Here is a 16,363-nt window from a genome sequence, read left to right as displayed (position 1 = left end):
TGACAAACAACCAATTATCTGAAAATATTATAATGCATTTTAACTTTGGTTACAATTATTTATTTAAAAATATATAATGCATATAACATACATTATGAATACCTTTATAATGCATTATAAATAAAGGCTTCAAGTAAAGTGTTACAGAATATTTTAAAAATCTAAAGAACCTTTTGTGCAATGTAAAGTTTCTTTATTGAATCTGTCACCAATGAGGTTCATCCTCACGTTACGCAATGCGTTTGAGCTTCAGCAAGAACCAATGAGGTTCATTCTCGTGTGACTCAGCACGTTCGAGCTTCAGCAAGAACCAATGAGGTTCATTCTCATGTGACTCAGCAAGTTTGAGCTTCAGCAAGAACCAATGAGGTTCATTCTTTTTTTACGCAGCATGTTTGAGCTTCAGCAAGAACCAATGAGGTTCATTCTAGTGTGACTCAGCAAGTTTGAGCTTCTCAAGAACCAATGAGGTTCATTCTTGTGTTACGCAGCACGTTTGAGCTCCAGCAAGAACCAATGAGGTTCATTCTCGTGTGACTCAGCAAGTTTGAGCTTCAGCAAGAACCAATGAGATTCATTCTCGTGTGACTCAGCAAGTTTGAGCTTCTCAAGAACCAATGAGGTTCATTCTTTTTTTACGCAGCACGTTTGAGCTTCTCAAGAACCAATGAGGTTCATTCTCGTGTGACTCAGCAAGTTTGAGCTTCAGCAAGAACCAATGAGGTTAATTCTTTTTTTACGCAGCACGTTTGAGCTTCAGCAAGAACCAATGAGATTAATTCTCGTGTGAATCAGCAAGTTTGAGCTTCAGCAAGAACCAATGAGATTCATTCTCGTGTGACTCAGCAAGTTTGAGCTTCTCAAGAACCAATGAGGTTCATTCTCTTATTACGCAGCACGTTTGAGCTTCAGCAAGAACCAATGAGGTTCATTCTCTTATTACGCAGCACGTTTGAGCTTCAGCAAGAACCAATGAGGTTCATTCTCGTGTGACTCAGCAAGTTTGAGCTTCAGCAAGAACCAATGAGATTCATTCTCGTGTGACTCAGCAAGTTTGAGCTTCAGCAAGAACCAATGAGATTCATTCTCGTGTGACTCAGCAAGTTTGAGCTTCTCAAGAACCAATGAGGTTCATTCTTTTTTTACGCAGCACGTTCGAGCTTCAGCAAGAACCAATGAGGTTCATTCTCGTGTGACTCAGCAAGTTTGAGCTTCAGCAAGAACCAATGAGGTTCATCCTCACGTTATGCAATACTTTGGAAATATACAATATACTATATACAATCTTTCTGACATGATTCAAACACACCCTTATGAACTCGGACATACTACTACGTTCATGTACTGTTTTTGCTTACTATATATTTCGGAAGCAGGCATTTTCGGATGGAGGGACAGCAAAGAAACACTTTTATATTGAAATTACAACAGTACTTAATCTCATATCATGAACAAGATGAACAATTATCAATGGTTGATTCAAACTTTATACGTGTTTTCGTGCTTAATTTTTTAAGCACAAACATTGTAATCACAGTAAAATGAACTTCAAATACAATATCTTGTTGGAGACAAGGGCATCTGAGCTCTACTGACTTCATTTGGTAGTTTCTATTTGTTTGCATGAAGTTAAATTTAAAAGGTAAATTCCCACATCGTGTTGTCAGTGGTTACAGTCCCTCATGTCATTGAATAGCTTTCATCGAACATGAATGATTGCAGGTCGCTTTGTTGCTGCAGATCACTGCCATTGTAAATACGGCTTTTGGGCTAACAAAAGGAATGATACCTCAAATTGTGTGGCTTGTTGTACGTAACTATTCTAGCAATGCCCTAGAAACCACCCAGTACACCCTAGCAACCTCATAGCAACGTGCTAAAAATACAACCAGAACACACTAGCAATCAGTCAAAACATGCTAGCATCAGGGAAGCAAGTTTTGCACCACATTTTCTTCGTAAAGTGTAAATCAGTGACAGTGCATAAGCAGTAGAATAGTGGAAGTGCTAAAGGGACATTTTTTTTCTTCTTTCTCACTCTGCTTCTGTGGCTGTATGCAAACCCTGCACAAAACCAAAGGGTGATAAGACGCTTATTTGACTTGCTCGGTGCACCAGGAGGAAATGATGTCATCAAGCACAAGAGAGACAGGATTGTTTTGCTCAGCGCTGAAGCTGGCCAGCACAAGCCTCACATGCTCCGACATATTTCTGTTGATTTGTTATGCAAAGAGTGTCCAGCGTTTCGGGTCTCACCGCCTATGGCTGTCTGTGAGTCTAGGGGAAAGGGTGCCGCAGATGTTGTTTTAAAAATAGCCCTGGTGTTCGATGCTCTTGCACTATTGCTGCCCACCAAACTGATACGATATAGGGCTCCCCTCTTCCTCCACGGATCTCAGGCAACCTCCCTAACTTTTTAGACCTTTACCATAGAAAACCCCAACGTTTCTGCAAATGTTTGCTGATGCAAAAGACATACCTGTCTGTTGCTGTCCTAATGTCAGCACACAGTTGTTTCTGACAGCTCTTTCCTCTCAGTGTTTCATAGTCTGCGCCAGTTTGCAGCTTGTAAGTGACATTTTGTTTATAGACTCGCTTTACCAGACTTCGCAGGCTTAGTGTCCTGTTTTGTGGTGTTTTGGTGTAGATAATGCGTATTATTCTAACATTTACGCTAGCTAATCTCTCTCCTGTTCTGTTTTCTTTCCACAGACAACCGTCAACTGAGGAGGACTACCCAGCCATACTTAAATGTGCTGCTAAAGCCTCCATATTCAAAACAAGAACCTGTTTTATGCTTAAAATCACATTTCCTCCAGAGATTGACGAAAAGATAGGGAGATTGAGACGGGGGAGGTGGCAGAAAAGTTTCCATCAAGGAACTGAAGATCTGTGCTCGGCAATGCCTCAGGTATAGGTTGTTCAAATATGGTATCAAAATTAAAATTAAAATGGAGATGTTTTGAAATAGGTCTCATTGTATGTTTCTGCTTCTTGCTTTCATCCTATAGCCCAGCATTAGCGGTATGGATCCTCCCTTTGGGGATGCATTTCAAAACTGCTCTTTTGCTGACCAGGCACTGACCAGTACAGACCTGTTGGCTAACAGTTCTGACCCAGATTTCATGTATGAACTGGTGAGTAACCCACAGTACCCACGGTTTTTATTTATACCTAAAAGCTTTTCACATTATAGTCCCTGCACATGACATGCAGGGGTGGGAAAACAAGAAAAAAAGATATTGTGACATTGGAAGATTGCCAAGGTCCTCTATAGGGTGGTGCTGTTACATCACTTTGTAGGCCAAAACGCGGAAACATTAGCATTAGCACTTCCGGTTACATTGTCCCAAAGTCAGTGGGATTTTTGAATGGGATTTTGGTTAAATGGCTGAAATAAGGTCTGGTGAACACAAGCTCAACAAGCTAAAATACATCAGTTTTACCCCACACTTTTTTTTAAGCTTTTACATGTCTTGAAAAAGTGGCTAAATGGGACTACAAGAGGCTGTCGGGGGACATTTAACGTCATCACGGTGAACAGGTAAGCTCCGGCCGCTTTCACAGCCTCGTTATTCTTGTAATTGTGCTCTTATAGACTATTCTAACTCAAACTTTCTGGGAAAATGTTTTAGACAAAGACTGAAAGAGTTGTGGGGACCCTTAGTGAGGGTGACGTTGAAGTTGTGGGACCCAGGTCCATGGTGTAGTTCGTTTATAGCTTACCTTTAGCTTTTTACTTCTGGCGACTGCATTTAGGCTTCAAAGTTTAACTGTGATAATTATCTTGATGGACAATGCGTGTAAGTATTGCGATGTAAGCTTGTTCTTTGCGATAATCCAAAAGACTATGGAAAAATCCTATTGGGTTTTTGTTGAGGGAACCAGTGTGATGCTAACTGCTGATTGGCCTACAAAGTGACGTCATACTTGCACCACTCTATAATTGGCCCTGTGCACTGTGTAGATTTGATAACATTGTTTAGTTACATTTTTCAATTCACATTTATTTGTATAGCGCTTTTCTCAATACAAATAATTTCAAACCAGCCTGTTTCAAATATTACAGTCAACAAGCCAGAGGTGGCCGTGTCAAAAATAAAAAATAAATAGGTATGGGAGAAATACCTTGAGAGGCTCTAAAATCATCAGGGGGAGCTCATTCTCTGGCAAAAAGTAATGTCCATATGGCTGTAATATACAGCTTTAAGGTAATACAAGTCATGCAATGGAAATCATGAATTCATGAACATTGAGTGACAAATTGACTGCATTATTTTTGTATGGAGTTTCAGAAAACTGCCCGAAGTAGTAGTGACATTTCCACAAATGGACAAGCAGTTATTAAACCAGGTTGCATCGTGTTCTTGTGCAGTAAAAGTTCCTAATCTCGTAAATATACAAACAAGAATGTTAACCCAGGGCTTACAAAAGAACAGTGTGAAATGTTGAAACCTGACAGCCCTGCATTAATTACAAACCCAAGGTAAAGTTTTGACATGCAACAAGATTTCCAAGGGTTATGTAAATGATGACACTGGGTTATTAATTTCACGTGTAAAAAGCCCGCCAGTTTCTTTAGTCTGCCGTATAAAAGAAGTGACATTTTTAAATGTTCGCAGGATCGGGACATGACTTGCCGCCAGAGCCCTAGAGGAGACATTTTCACTGTAGGGGACTGCAAGGACTCAGACAGCATGGATCATCTACCTGATCTGGCAGACAACGACCCTGCTTACAACTCAAACTTTGAGCAGTGGGACACGTACTGGGAGGACTTGACCAAGTACACCCGCCTCACCAGTTGTGATATCTGGGGCACCAAGGAAGTAGATTTCTTGGGCCTTGATGACTTTTCCAGCCCTTACCAGGATGAGGAAGTGATAGGTCAGACACCTACCCTTGCCCAGCTCAACAGTGAGGACTCACAGCCAGTTTGCGACACTCTTTACCATCCAGACTTGTTGGTGGGTCAAAAGCAGCTTTTGTTTCCACCACCCGCCATGGTAAAGAACACCAACAGACTCAGCAACTCTGCAACCAGCGCCTCAATGAGTCGCAACTCTCTGGCGGACTTCGCAGAGGGATCCCAGAAAGCTACCTGGCCTGTTGCCACCAGCACTGACGCAATGGCCAAGGCCCTGTTTCAGGGCCCTAGCAAAGCCCCACCTGGGACTCTGGACAACATGGATTACGTTCGCAAAGCCAAGGTGCGCATCAGCGTACCACGCAAGCCTTTAGTAGAGAGCTCTACCCAGCAGGTTAGTCTTCCTGCCTCTCCTCATATCGAGGAGCAAGAGTCGACAGCTTCGATGGTCTGCGAGGATACAGCCATTGCCGCTAACATGGCATCCTCCATTATCTGTGAAAAGAGTGTTGAGACTCCTAAACGAGAGGTACCGAGCGTTCCTGGTCCAGAAGCCGCGACCCTGAGGGCGGTGCCAAACAAACTCCACTTCCCTGCAGCTTCCAGCAGTGAAACCAGTGCCCTTGGATCTGACACTTCCGCCGCTGACAAAAAGAAGGAGGAAGAGCACAACTACTCGTTATTCTTAACCAGGGCCAGACTGGCAGGAAAGGCCACTGCTGACATGGAAGAAGAAGAGGAGGAAGAGGAGGAGGAGGAGGAAGCCGAAGGCGAAGGTGAAGAGGAGGAGGAGGAGGAAGAGGCAGAGGGAATTGACCTAGATGATGAAGACCATGATGAAGGGTTCGGCAGTGAACACGAGCTCTCAGAGAACGAAGAGGAAGAGGAGGAGGAGGAGGATGAGGACTATGAAGGCGACAAAGATGACTACGTTAGTGATGCATTCTCAGAGCAAGGTGCGAAACTACATGTTTTTCTTGATGCTGTTATAGCCAAATGCATAAAAACATAAAAACTGCTTACTGGTATTGATACAGATCTGATGCTGTTGCTTATGTTCTGTACATACAATGTCCTGTACATTCTGAACACTAAGGCCCAATCCCAACATTTAACCAGTATGAACAGCAGTGAAGTGCACATATCTAACAGAAATCAGGTGCCAAGCACGTTTAACAGATTTCTCACCCCCCAACGTTGTTTTGCGCTGTATTTGGACTTAAGAAAAGATGTTTGCTACTGTGGTGCTGCGATAACGGAGCTCTTTTCAATGTAATGCAAACAAGTAAGTTGTTGCCTTGGAGTTTACAGACGATACATGATGTAAACCGCAACTGCGTTATGAAGGATGACCAGAAGTTTCTTTTAACTGTATTATAAATTTGTTCACATCACTCAAATAGCGTGTTTAGCAAGCTATGGAGAAACTCGAAGCCAGACAAGTGATCGATCCCGAGTTGCAACATCACCACACATTGTAGCAGCACAGTAGTTGTTGTATGACTCATTCCTCATTCGAAGTGTGGTCCCGAAAAATCTTCGTTTGAAGGGCTATCTGGCCCTTCCCCTTACCCCTTCCACTCCAGCCAAAAGAGAATTGAGACACCCCTACCCCTTCACGTGAACGCGCAAAACGAACGGGTAGGGGAAAGGGAAGGGGTAGAAATGGGATTGGGCCTTAGCATCATACTTCAAGAGGTACAATATTCAGGGCCGCCAAGCGAGTACACAGTACATTCAGCATACATAGACCTACAACTAAGTGAGCAGGAAAAGGGACCTTAATCAGGGTAGTGTCATATTTAAGTTTTGACAGGAATGAAAACGAGGCTGTGAGGTAGAAATACAGTGCGTTCAATGGATTGTACTGTTGTTTAACAGCAAAAACAAATTCAATAGACAAAACTCCCTAAAACCATTTTGAAAGGTGTTAGTTGTGAAAAGGAAGTCATCTAGGTGTTTTTTTTTACAGTGCTTGTCATTGTAAAGACTGTAAGTCTATCCCTCACAGCCTTGTTTTCATTAAATTTTGTATGGCGTCTAACGTCTAAGTCTGTACCGCGTTAGTTCTCCTAGAATGTCTTCGCCCTCAACTAGAATTGGGAAGTTCATTTTAGGACTTAGCTTCTTGGAAAGTGCATTGTAAAGCTGTGTGAAGATTACCCAAGGGAAGTGAAAGTAACAGTTGATCTTACCCAATACATGTATGCATTTGGACAGATGCTTTTCAAAGTGACTTGCGTTGCATTCAAGGTACACACTTGATCAGTTCTTGCTTTCCCTGGGGATCGAACCCATGACCTTGGTGTCACGCATATGCACGTAAAGGTTCTTACAGGCACAAATCTTTTTGTGATTTTTCTTTTTGAGCGACATTATGGAGCTAATAATTTAAGCATTTTGTAATAATGTGTGTGTCTGTGTCTGTGTACCTACTTAAAGGGATAGTTCACCCGAAAAGGAAAATTCTGTCCTCCGTTTATTCACCCACATGATGTTCCAAACCCATAGGACCTTTTGTTCATAAAAAAATTGCAAAAGTAATCCATCTGAATTGATTGGTTTATTGCAAGTCTTCTGAAGGAATATGATCGCCTTATGATGAACAGATTTAATTTAGGCTTTCATTCACATATAAACACTGCTCACTTTTGACCAAGTTCTATGATTAATTACATCAGTTTGCAATTTTAGGGGATGGATGATGCCTTGGCGAAACATAGTGACACTAGCTAAGAGGCCTGAAGTCTTTCAGATAGGGATCGTTGGCGTATCATAATTTGTGTCAAATCCTAAATGTGTCCGCATCCACCCAGCCTGTTGGAAACTGAAGAGACCCAAATTTCCACCTGTCAGAAAAAATCATTTGAAACGCCACTCACTGGACCTATTTTCCAATGTTTTGTTAGCTTGTCACTTCAAATTAAATGAAGTGTGAATTTAAAAAAAGCTTCTTTCCAGGTTGCTCTCAACAACACGGAAGTGTTGCAAACATTTTGTTTGTAAACATGATAATTTCACCTATTGCGTAATGATACTGTAGTCTCCTGTATTTGCTGTTGAAGTTGATATTTAATGAAAATATAAATCATCAGTCTCCCTGGACTGTATTCGAGAATTGTAGCCTTGCTGAAATACTGGTATGCGTAACAGCAAGTACCAGAAGTATCAGTGCTCATATTTTTTCGTAAAAATTGAGAATTATGCTTTTGCTAGATTAAAATGATTTAGTGATTCTATAAATGCATGTTAGGAAAAGGTCATTGTTTGTTTCTTTCTTCCTCTCATTACCATCCTCTCTTTTAAACAGGATGTGACATTGATATGGTTGATGATGTCAAAGGCCTGACAGCTGGGATTTCGAGGAAGAGGGGAAAGCGTCGATACTTTTGGGAGTATAGTGAACAGCTCATCCCATCCAAACAGGAGCGCATGCTGAAACCCTCGGAATGGGACAGAGACACCCTTCCCAGCAACATGTACCAAAAGAATGGCCTGCACCATGGTGAGCTATTTACATTTTTGTACAAAAAAGTGGCTATTCCGTTTATGCTAGAGATTATAATCGCAGCATTTGTACTACAAAATGTAGGAAGTACTAGCAATTATTTTGAACATATTACAATATCTCCCATCAAGCCTGATATATTAATTACCAATGCTTGACTGACTTGTTTAGGAAAATACGCATTGAAGAAATCACGGCGTACGGATGTGGAAGATCTTACTCCAAACCCACGAAAGCTGCTTCAGATTGGCAATGAACTCCGGAAGCTCAATAAAGTTATTAGTGACCTGACGCCCGTTAGTGAATTACCACTAACTGCTCGGTCTCGGTCTCGTAAGGAGAAGAACAAGCTTGCGTCCAGGTAAGGCCTTGCTATTTGAACTACTACTACTGCTTTCACTTCTCAAGCCAACACCCCAATGATTTCTCTTGAATTTATTCTTATGCAACTCAATATCGCATAGATAGACTGTTAAAATTGTATTGTGGAAATATTGTATAAGTATGCAGATGAAACGGCACTTCTTGATTCTTCTTTTTGGTTGTTTCTTCCACCAGGGCCTGCAGGCTGAAGAAAAAAGCTCAATATGAAGCCAACAAAGTCAAGCTATGGGGACTTGGAACTGAATATGGTAATCAAATATTAAAGGACGTGTGTGACATTGTTTATCATAGAATGTCTCTAGATACTGTTAACCAGGGGTGCGTTTCCCAAAAGCTTCCTGAAAAAAGTTTCCCAAAACCATAGTTCCAACGAACATTCGCAAAGTTGTGTGGCCTGAACGACAGCTCTTGACCTGTGATTTGAACCATAGTTTCTTGTTTGCATAACAAATAAATAAATAAATCCTTATCTTGAGTAAAATAAGCAAGCTGACGTTCAGTACAATCCGGTATCTTTTATTTAGAATATATACAATACTTTCAATTTGTCAAGAGGTTTAAAGTGCCGTTTTTGAAGATCCGAAGGGAAACTCTGGAGAAAACAACCAGACTAACATTGACGATACAGGACATAGAACTTAGAGCGAACCAAGCGCTTATATAGACATAACTTAGGAACATGTGCAAACTCAATGAATTACCATGGAAACAAACTAGTAAAGGGAACACAGGCAAAATAGGAACAGACCACAGAGAAAACAAAACCAAAACAGAACTACATGTAACATTACACCCTCCCCCCCCCAGAACGGCGTGACCTCGTGCCGTAAAAAGGTCCAACTGAGGAGGGAGGGTGTGGGCTCTGGAGGAGGGCGCAGAGCAGACAGAGGAAAGGAAACCAGGGACGAAGGATGAGGATGAGACCAGGGTAGCGAAGATGGTGGCATCCATGGCAGAGACTGGAGCAGGAGGAGCCAGATGATGAACCAGAGGCCAGGCAGGATGATGCCCTACAGCGGAGCCGAAGGAGGGAGGTGCCATGGTGGAGAACCCAATGCCATGGGGACGATGTATGGAGATGGAGCCGATGGGAAGGGAGCCCAGAGCGCAGGCGAAGAGCTGATGGACCAGAGCAATACTGCAGGCTTCAGAGACCCCCCAGGTGGAACCAGCGTACCGGAAGATGGTCGGGCGACTGTGGGGCGGGGGGAACTTAGGACTGAGGTGTTGTGGGAAGGAGGGCGGAGCCAGACGGAGCCGTAGGGGTGGAGAGACGGAGCACAGTGGACGGCTCGCAAGTCTGTGGTGCGCAGGTGAGGCGACATCCGACCGAGGTGGAGCCGGAGGGTTGAGAGAGCCAGATGGAGCCCAGTTGGTGCAGAGGGAGGGAGGAGCCAAGGTGGAGGAGTCTTGAAGACAGGCCGACGTGGAGTGACTGGATCAGCGGCTGAGCGAGAAGAGAGCTGGAAGATCCCTTCGTCCAGGGTCGTAAGGCCTGACATGGATCCACACCACAGAGGGGCGGTAGAAGAGGAGAAAACAAGAGCTGACAGGAGACCGCGGCGACTTGACAGAGGAACTGGATTGAAGAGGGAAGCTGAGAGGGATCATCGAGAGCACAGGCGACATGGGGCTTGGCTGAACCAGTGGAGAAACAGGAGACTCAGGGCTGGGTGGGAGAAACAGAGAAACATCCTTTTCAAACCAACAAAACACAGAGTCCACCAGCAGCTTACCCTCTGTGGTGGGACTGTGGATGGGGCTCCTGTCTATTCCCACAAACTTGATGAGTTTTCCCACGGTGACGCAGAGTGTTGCAGACTCATACACCTGGTCAGATGTTCGTTTAGGCTCAACTTCCGGGGCAATGTTTTAATAATTTCCGCCATGGCAGGCTCTGGCATACGCTCCATGCTGCAGGATAGTGGCTGGCTGTTCTCTGGGTAACGGCTCTAAACAAAACCCCTCCGTGCTGGAGCATCCAGCCCAAATACTCCATCAACTGCAATTGTTCTGGGCGGAGGAGGAGGTTCATTGCTGGTAAGTCCATGTTTTAAATTTTAAATATACTCAATATAAAGGTCCTGTATTCTGTCACGGGTTGGCTGTATAGATCGCAAGACGCAGGATATTCAGAGGAATATACAGTCTTTAATGATTAATCCGAAAGGAAACTCAGGAGAAAACAACCAAACTAACACTGATGAAACAGGACGAAGAACTAGAGAGAATTCAGGGCGTATATAGACAGTTGATCATTAAAATAACTAAGGAACACGTCCAAACTCAATGAATTACAATGGAAACAAACTAGCAAAGGGAACACTCGGATGCCATGTCCGTGAGTTACTGGAAAAAACTGGCATTAATCTCAAACAGATTAAAAGAAGTCATGACACCACCGCCTGCGTGACATCATTAACCAACGTGGTTGAACGACAAATTTGCGACGATACGGTTTCAAGAAACCGACGTGACTAGCTAGTTGATTTCTTCAACATTGCACTGTACTATGGTAGTTAAGCAGCAAGTTATCTTGTTGTACGGGAAACACACCCCAGATTGAGTGTAACCACCTTGCCTACCTTTGAAATAGGGCTGTTAAGTTGTTTTGTGCATTCTTACATGCAAGCAAATACATCCATGTATGCCAAGAATGAAACAAAGATATGATAATCTTCTTTTTTAGATCGTTTGCTGTTTGTGATCAATGCAATCAAAGAAGAGATAGTCAACAGAGTTCAGGATATCTCAAATGACAAAGAAACAAGCATGACGGAGAAGTTGGATAAACTCATTGATGATACCCTAGGTAAGAAAATGTGCTGAATTGCATTCATGTAAACATGCATTTAGCATTAACTTCGCAAATGCTAATTATGTGTGATCTTGCACAATCCGCCTTTTGAGTTTTTCCTCAAGCACACTAGTAACAACTAGATGCATCGTACAAGTTGAGTTTTAAAAAATCTGCATGCTTTACAAGCGTGATCAAGCTGCATCCCCTCAAACAGCTCCTTGTGCCTTCAAGACTTTTAAGAGCCTCCACTTTGCTTTGCTCTGTTCGCTTTTTGTTTGGGACAGTGAGCACATCACAACACCACAAAATTGACTGTTGTAGCAGTTTTTTAAGCCTCTTCTTGTCATTATCACTGAAATAGTTTCTCTTAACTGGGCCAAACTGAACAACAAAACAGGGTGGAAGCTCTTGAACTAGTCGCCCAAGTCTTCGGCAACGTTGGAAAAGTTTTTAGTAATGGTAATCTTGTCATTTCCATTAAATTGAAATTTCCCGTGGCAGAAAAGGTCAATTGTCCATTACTAGCGTAGCGATGTATGAAGCACAGCTCACATACAAGCCACTTTCAAACCAAGCATCTTTCTGTTTATCAACGTGGCAAATTCGCGTGACCAACTTGACCGAAATCTGTGTGGGGAAATCTTCCGCCCTCACGTGACATTCCGATGGATTTCACGTGGATTCCTATTGAAATGGCTGGATTTCACCCATGAAAAATTGCTGAAAAACGGTAAATGTGAACGCAACTTTTAAATCCTGGTTTGAAGATGTAGACTCATCACTAAGGTGGCAATATTTCTGTGCGCTCGTTTTAATGGAAATTCTTACCTAACAGTTCAGTAGTAGATGATATGTTTACAAACTCTTATTGGGGAGGAAAAGTAATAGCTTCTCTTTGTCCATGCAGTGCAGCCACCAGTGGCCAGCCAGACTTCAGACTTCGTGAATCAGATCCTGGAGAACACTGGGAAAGGAGATCCCACCGGAGGGCTGGTGGGGTTGCGTGTGCCCACATCGAAAGTGTAAACCTCGGAGCACACATGAAGCCATCCGCTCCATTCTTGTCCCACACTGTATCGGCCCAACACTCTGCATGTCCATTTCACTTGGAGACGCATCCTCACATTTAAAGTGAATACATGCATACGGTACCCGCCTGTCTGTGCATACGTATGTATATATTCACCTCTTGCGCACCAACGGAAATGAAACTATAGTAGTTAACCTTTGCACTCAGTAGTCTGTTTCCTACCATGTGTGCATGTGGCTGGTATCAATCAACAGGCCGCCATGTTGCAAATATTAAAAGCCAATATATGAGATACCTCCTACAAATGAGAAAAAGAGAGAAAAAAAGCTAAACAATGAGCACCAGTCTTTGCTGTAGCCATTTTCCTCTTGCATCCAGCTAAATCGTGTCAAATGCCCATAAAGATTTTTGAAAAGCGGAGACGAACTCTGCAGAGAAGCTACGAAGGCATTATCTCCTTTGATTTAGCCGTCAAAATGGTGTAAATGCAGACTTTCCGAGCTTTCGAGCGCGACATGTACGATTTCGCCTTCGAGATGATACACCTTTATACACCAACTACAACAATGAAGTGCGGAAGAGCGCCGATACTGCCGTTCAACCAAGAGTAGTTCAACGTTACTGAAGTTGGGTGTATTTATATAGGATATAGGGATGCGTCAAGTTAGTAGGAGGCGAGGAAACGGGCCTCAGACGTCCATTTCCACACACTTGCGATCGTCTCAGGTTGGAGAGAAAGAGAAAGAGAGTGTGTGTGGTGGTTTTTATTTTTCTTCCTCTTTCTTTGACCTGAGCAGATGGTCAGTTAAATCCCTTATTGTAAATAGGCGGAATGATTATTATTATTATTATTATCCACTGGTGAAACCTTTTCCTTTCTACACTTTGGTTGAAGTGCCCTCACGTCAAATCACCCTTGATGTTGTTTTGCGAATTCTCAGCGAAAGGGGCTTAAAAAGTTGATTCCCAGATTGGGTTTTGTTTATATTTGTACTTTATATAAGTGAGATTCATTGTGCCTTGTAATCGCGGAGTTGAGGAAAAAGAGAACTCAATGGAGAGCGCAAATGGACCATTTTGCAGAAAGCAAGTAGTCGAGGGGGAAGGTTTGCGATGTAATTCAGCTCTTTAAAGATACTCTGAATGTACATAGGAACATGGAAAATATATATGCCACAGAGTCTGTGCTTTGTATCAAAAGATGGCTCTGGCAAATGTCTTTTTTCGGTACTTCGTTTAAGAGGGGACGGGGGGTGGGCGGTGTCGTACTATAAGAAATATTCACGTATAAAATACAAAAATGATGTTTGCACACTATATTTTGATTGTTTTGTTTTTTGTACCAAAGACACATGCAACTTAAAATGGCAACTAGCCAGTCTAAGTAAGGTTTTGCACAGCTTTCCTGACACCGTATTGAATGTATAGGAAAATGGTAGGGTCAGGGATTTCTAATGAACTGTGAAATTTGCTTGGGTCCAATTCTCTGCAGAAAGAAGCGTTCATTTGCATCCTCATCGAATTTTGTACTTGTTCTTTTTTTGCTCTCTTCTTTTGAAATGTTTGTACCACAGTTTGGTTTCCCTCCACAAAGTTTTGTTGCGTATTTAAAAGATGAGCTGTAAAGCCAACCGAGATGTTTCTATCTTGCCCACGAGAAGACATGATCACAAAACCAAAAGGTTTACTAGTATTCTTCCTATAGTTGTAGAGAAGAGTGCGTCCACGAAAATAATACATGAAGTCCTTGTGTTGTTCATAGTTTTTGTATACCATGCGCACCACCTTCTGAATTGATACGTTTCTCAGCATGAAACATTTCTATGCTTGTGTCTTCTTACTCTTATTGTTGAAATATTGAAAGAAAAATTCACTTGCGTATATTTTTGTAGAGATTGCCTTTATCTTTCCTCTTTGAAAGCACTTATCTTGCTAAGGAAAATCAGATGATCCTTAGCAAATTGTTTCAACTTACATTGTATTTAACGCAATTATATACTTTGCCGGCTGAATCTCATAATAAAAAGTCCCAGTATCGAAGAAGAAAAACTTCACTACTTCACTACAAGAAGTTAACACGACAACTTAAGTAAATGAGAATTACTTTGAATGAAATTTGAATTATTAAAGTCAATTCTAATCTCAAGCTGCTGCAAATTTGTCCATTCTGAAGAAGAAAAAAAACTCTTCCAAAGGCCTTTTAAAAGTGACTTTATTCTTGATGCTGAAGCTTGTGGCGAAGGGTGTTGCTCAAATATCGTTTTGATCAAAGAAGGGAGAATATTTTTTCCTTTAAAATCTTAACTAGTAGAAAGAGTTTTGTAAAGCTATTTTTCTGTATTTACTTTTGGTAGCATAGTAAAGAATCTATATACCGTCCATAATGTGTTGTAACTTTGTTTTCCCCTTTTTTTGTACATAGAAAGGAATTTAGATTTATTCTAAATGTGGAATATATATATATTATATTATATATCTATAAATCTATAAATGTATAATAAGTTCTATATTACATGTAAGAAAGCAAAAGCACTTTGTCTAGACAAAACGAAAAAACCACGACAAAAAAAAAGAAGCTTTCCCCCTCCCATTTGCTGCTAAACCGACCTCGTTTGAATGCTGCGGTGCGTACTTGACTTTTGCCATCTTGACCAGAGCAGTGTGACAGAGAGGTCTTAAGTGGAGACAGACATTCGGATGCGTCTCATTGAGTAGTGAGGTCTCTGACGTCACAATATTAATTTGCCTTCAGTAGACATTTCCTATGGAAAAATACAAATTCTGCTTTGGATTTTTCTTCAGGTCGATGTACAGTGTTGACACATTCTCTCTGGCCAGAGATGGGTATTGTTGTCATTGATTTTTTTAAAGTAGTTTTTTACTTACTGAGGGAAATCTGAGGTATTTGAGAAAGTAGCTCAGAGAAAAATAAAAAAAACCAATATATATATATATATATAATATCAATCACTGTAAAAAGTGATCAGTTGACAACTTGAGAAAGTGAGAGAGCCTTAAAATGATTAAGTGATAAACTTTATGCGTAATTGAAAAAATTTAGTTACGCGTGACGTTTATTTACTTAATAATTTTAAGTTAACAACTTTTTTAAGTTAAGTCAACTGATCACTTTTTACAGTTAAATAAATATAAATCTATAAATCACAGTACTGTAAGGCAGTTCCATTTGCCATGGGGAATCAATTGGACTAGTCTTTATTTCATTTGAGTTTTTTTTGTTGTCTTTAAGGACCCATCTATTCTCAAAAAAACAGCGAAGCCGTTTGTTATGGTGACTAAAACTGGCCTTTCTTGTGCCATCTACAGGAAATTCGTCCGCTCGAAATGATAACGATTCTCCTGTGTGTAATAAGCTTGATGGCAAGTGACAATGAGCATATGGAGATGGAAATGCATGTTGTCCTTCTGTCGACGGCCTGCTGTATTGAGAGCGTTTGGTGGTTATCGTAGTTCTCGCGTTCAACATGATGTCGCGAGCTGTGCCGTTTAGTGTTTGAACCAGGGGACTCTGTGGCATTCAAACAGTTAAGGAAAAGGTTGCTATTTAAAGCCAGTATTTGATCTTTCTTTCTTTCGTTTTTTTTGGCTGATGAGCTTTTTATATAAAGAAAGATATTTAAAGAACACATACACATATACACGCACACATTTGTATATGTGTGTTTGTTTTGTTTCATAGCGTGATTAACATTCATAATAAGAATTAATTATGTTTATTTTGTAATCTTGGGGAAATTTGCCTTCAAAAACACA

The 16,363-nt window shown here is 41.5% G+C and overlaps 1 protein-coding gene across 1 annotated transcript in view; it reads left to right on the top strand.

Annotated features, from left to right (window-relative positions):
- The window catches only part of crebrf (creb3 regulatory factor), a 29,843-nt gene extending 15,241 nt beyond the window's left edge, over positions 1-14,602 (top strand). The window contains exons 2-9 of the mRNA XM_079835943.1: positions 2,713-2,911; positions 3,012-3,137; positions 4,623-5,823; positions 8,178-8,372; positions 8,547-8,736; positions 8,934-9,007; positions 11,449-11,571; positions 12,467-14,602. Coding sequence (XP_079692069.1) covers positions 2,795-2,911; positions 3,012-3,137; positions 4,623-5,823; positions 8,178-8,372; positions 8,547-8,736; positions 8,934-9,007; positions 11,449-11,571; positions 12,467-12,585 — 2,145 coding nt within the window. The 5' untranslated portion in view covers positions 2,713-2,794 and the 3' untranslated portion in view covers positions 12,586-14,602. The remainder of the gene's footprint in view (positions 1-2,712; positions 2,912-3,011; positions 3,138-4,622; positions 5,824-8,177; positions 8,373-8,546; positions 8,737-8,933; positions 9,008-11,448; positions 11,572-12,466) is intronic.
- Positions 14,603-16,363: the final 1,761 nt, after the last annotated feature.

This window comes from Gobio gobio (genome assembly GCF_949357685.1).
Source record: "Gobio gobio genome assembly, chromosome: 14".
Taxonomy (NCBI): Eukaryota; Metazoa; Chordata; class Actinopteri; order Cypriniformes; family Gobionidae; genus Gobio; species Gobio gobio.
The sequence above is the reverse complement of the archived record's forward strand: the minus strand, read 5'-3'. Positions and strand labels throughout refer to the sequence as shown.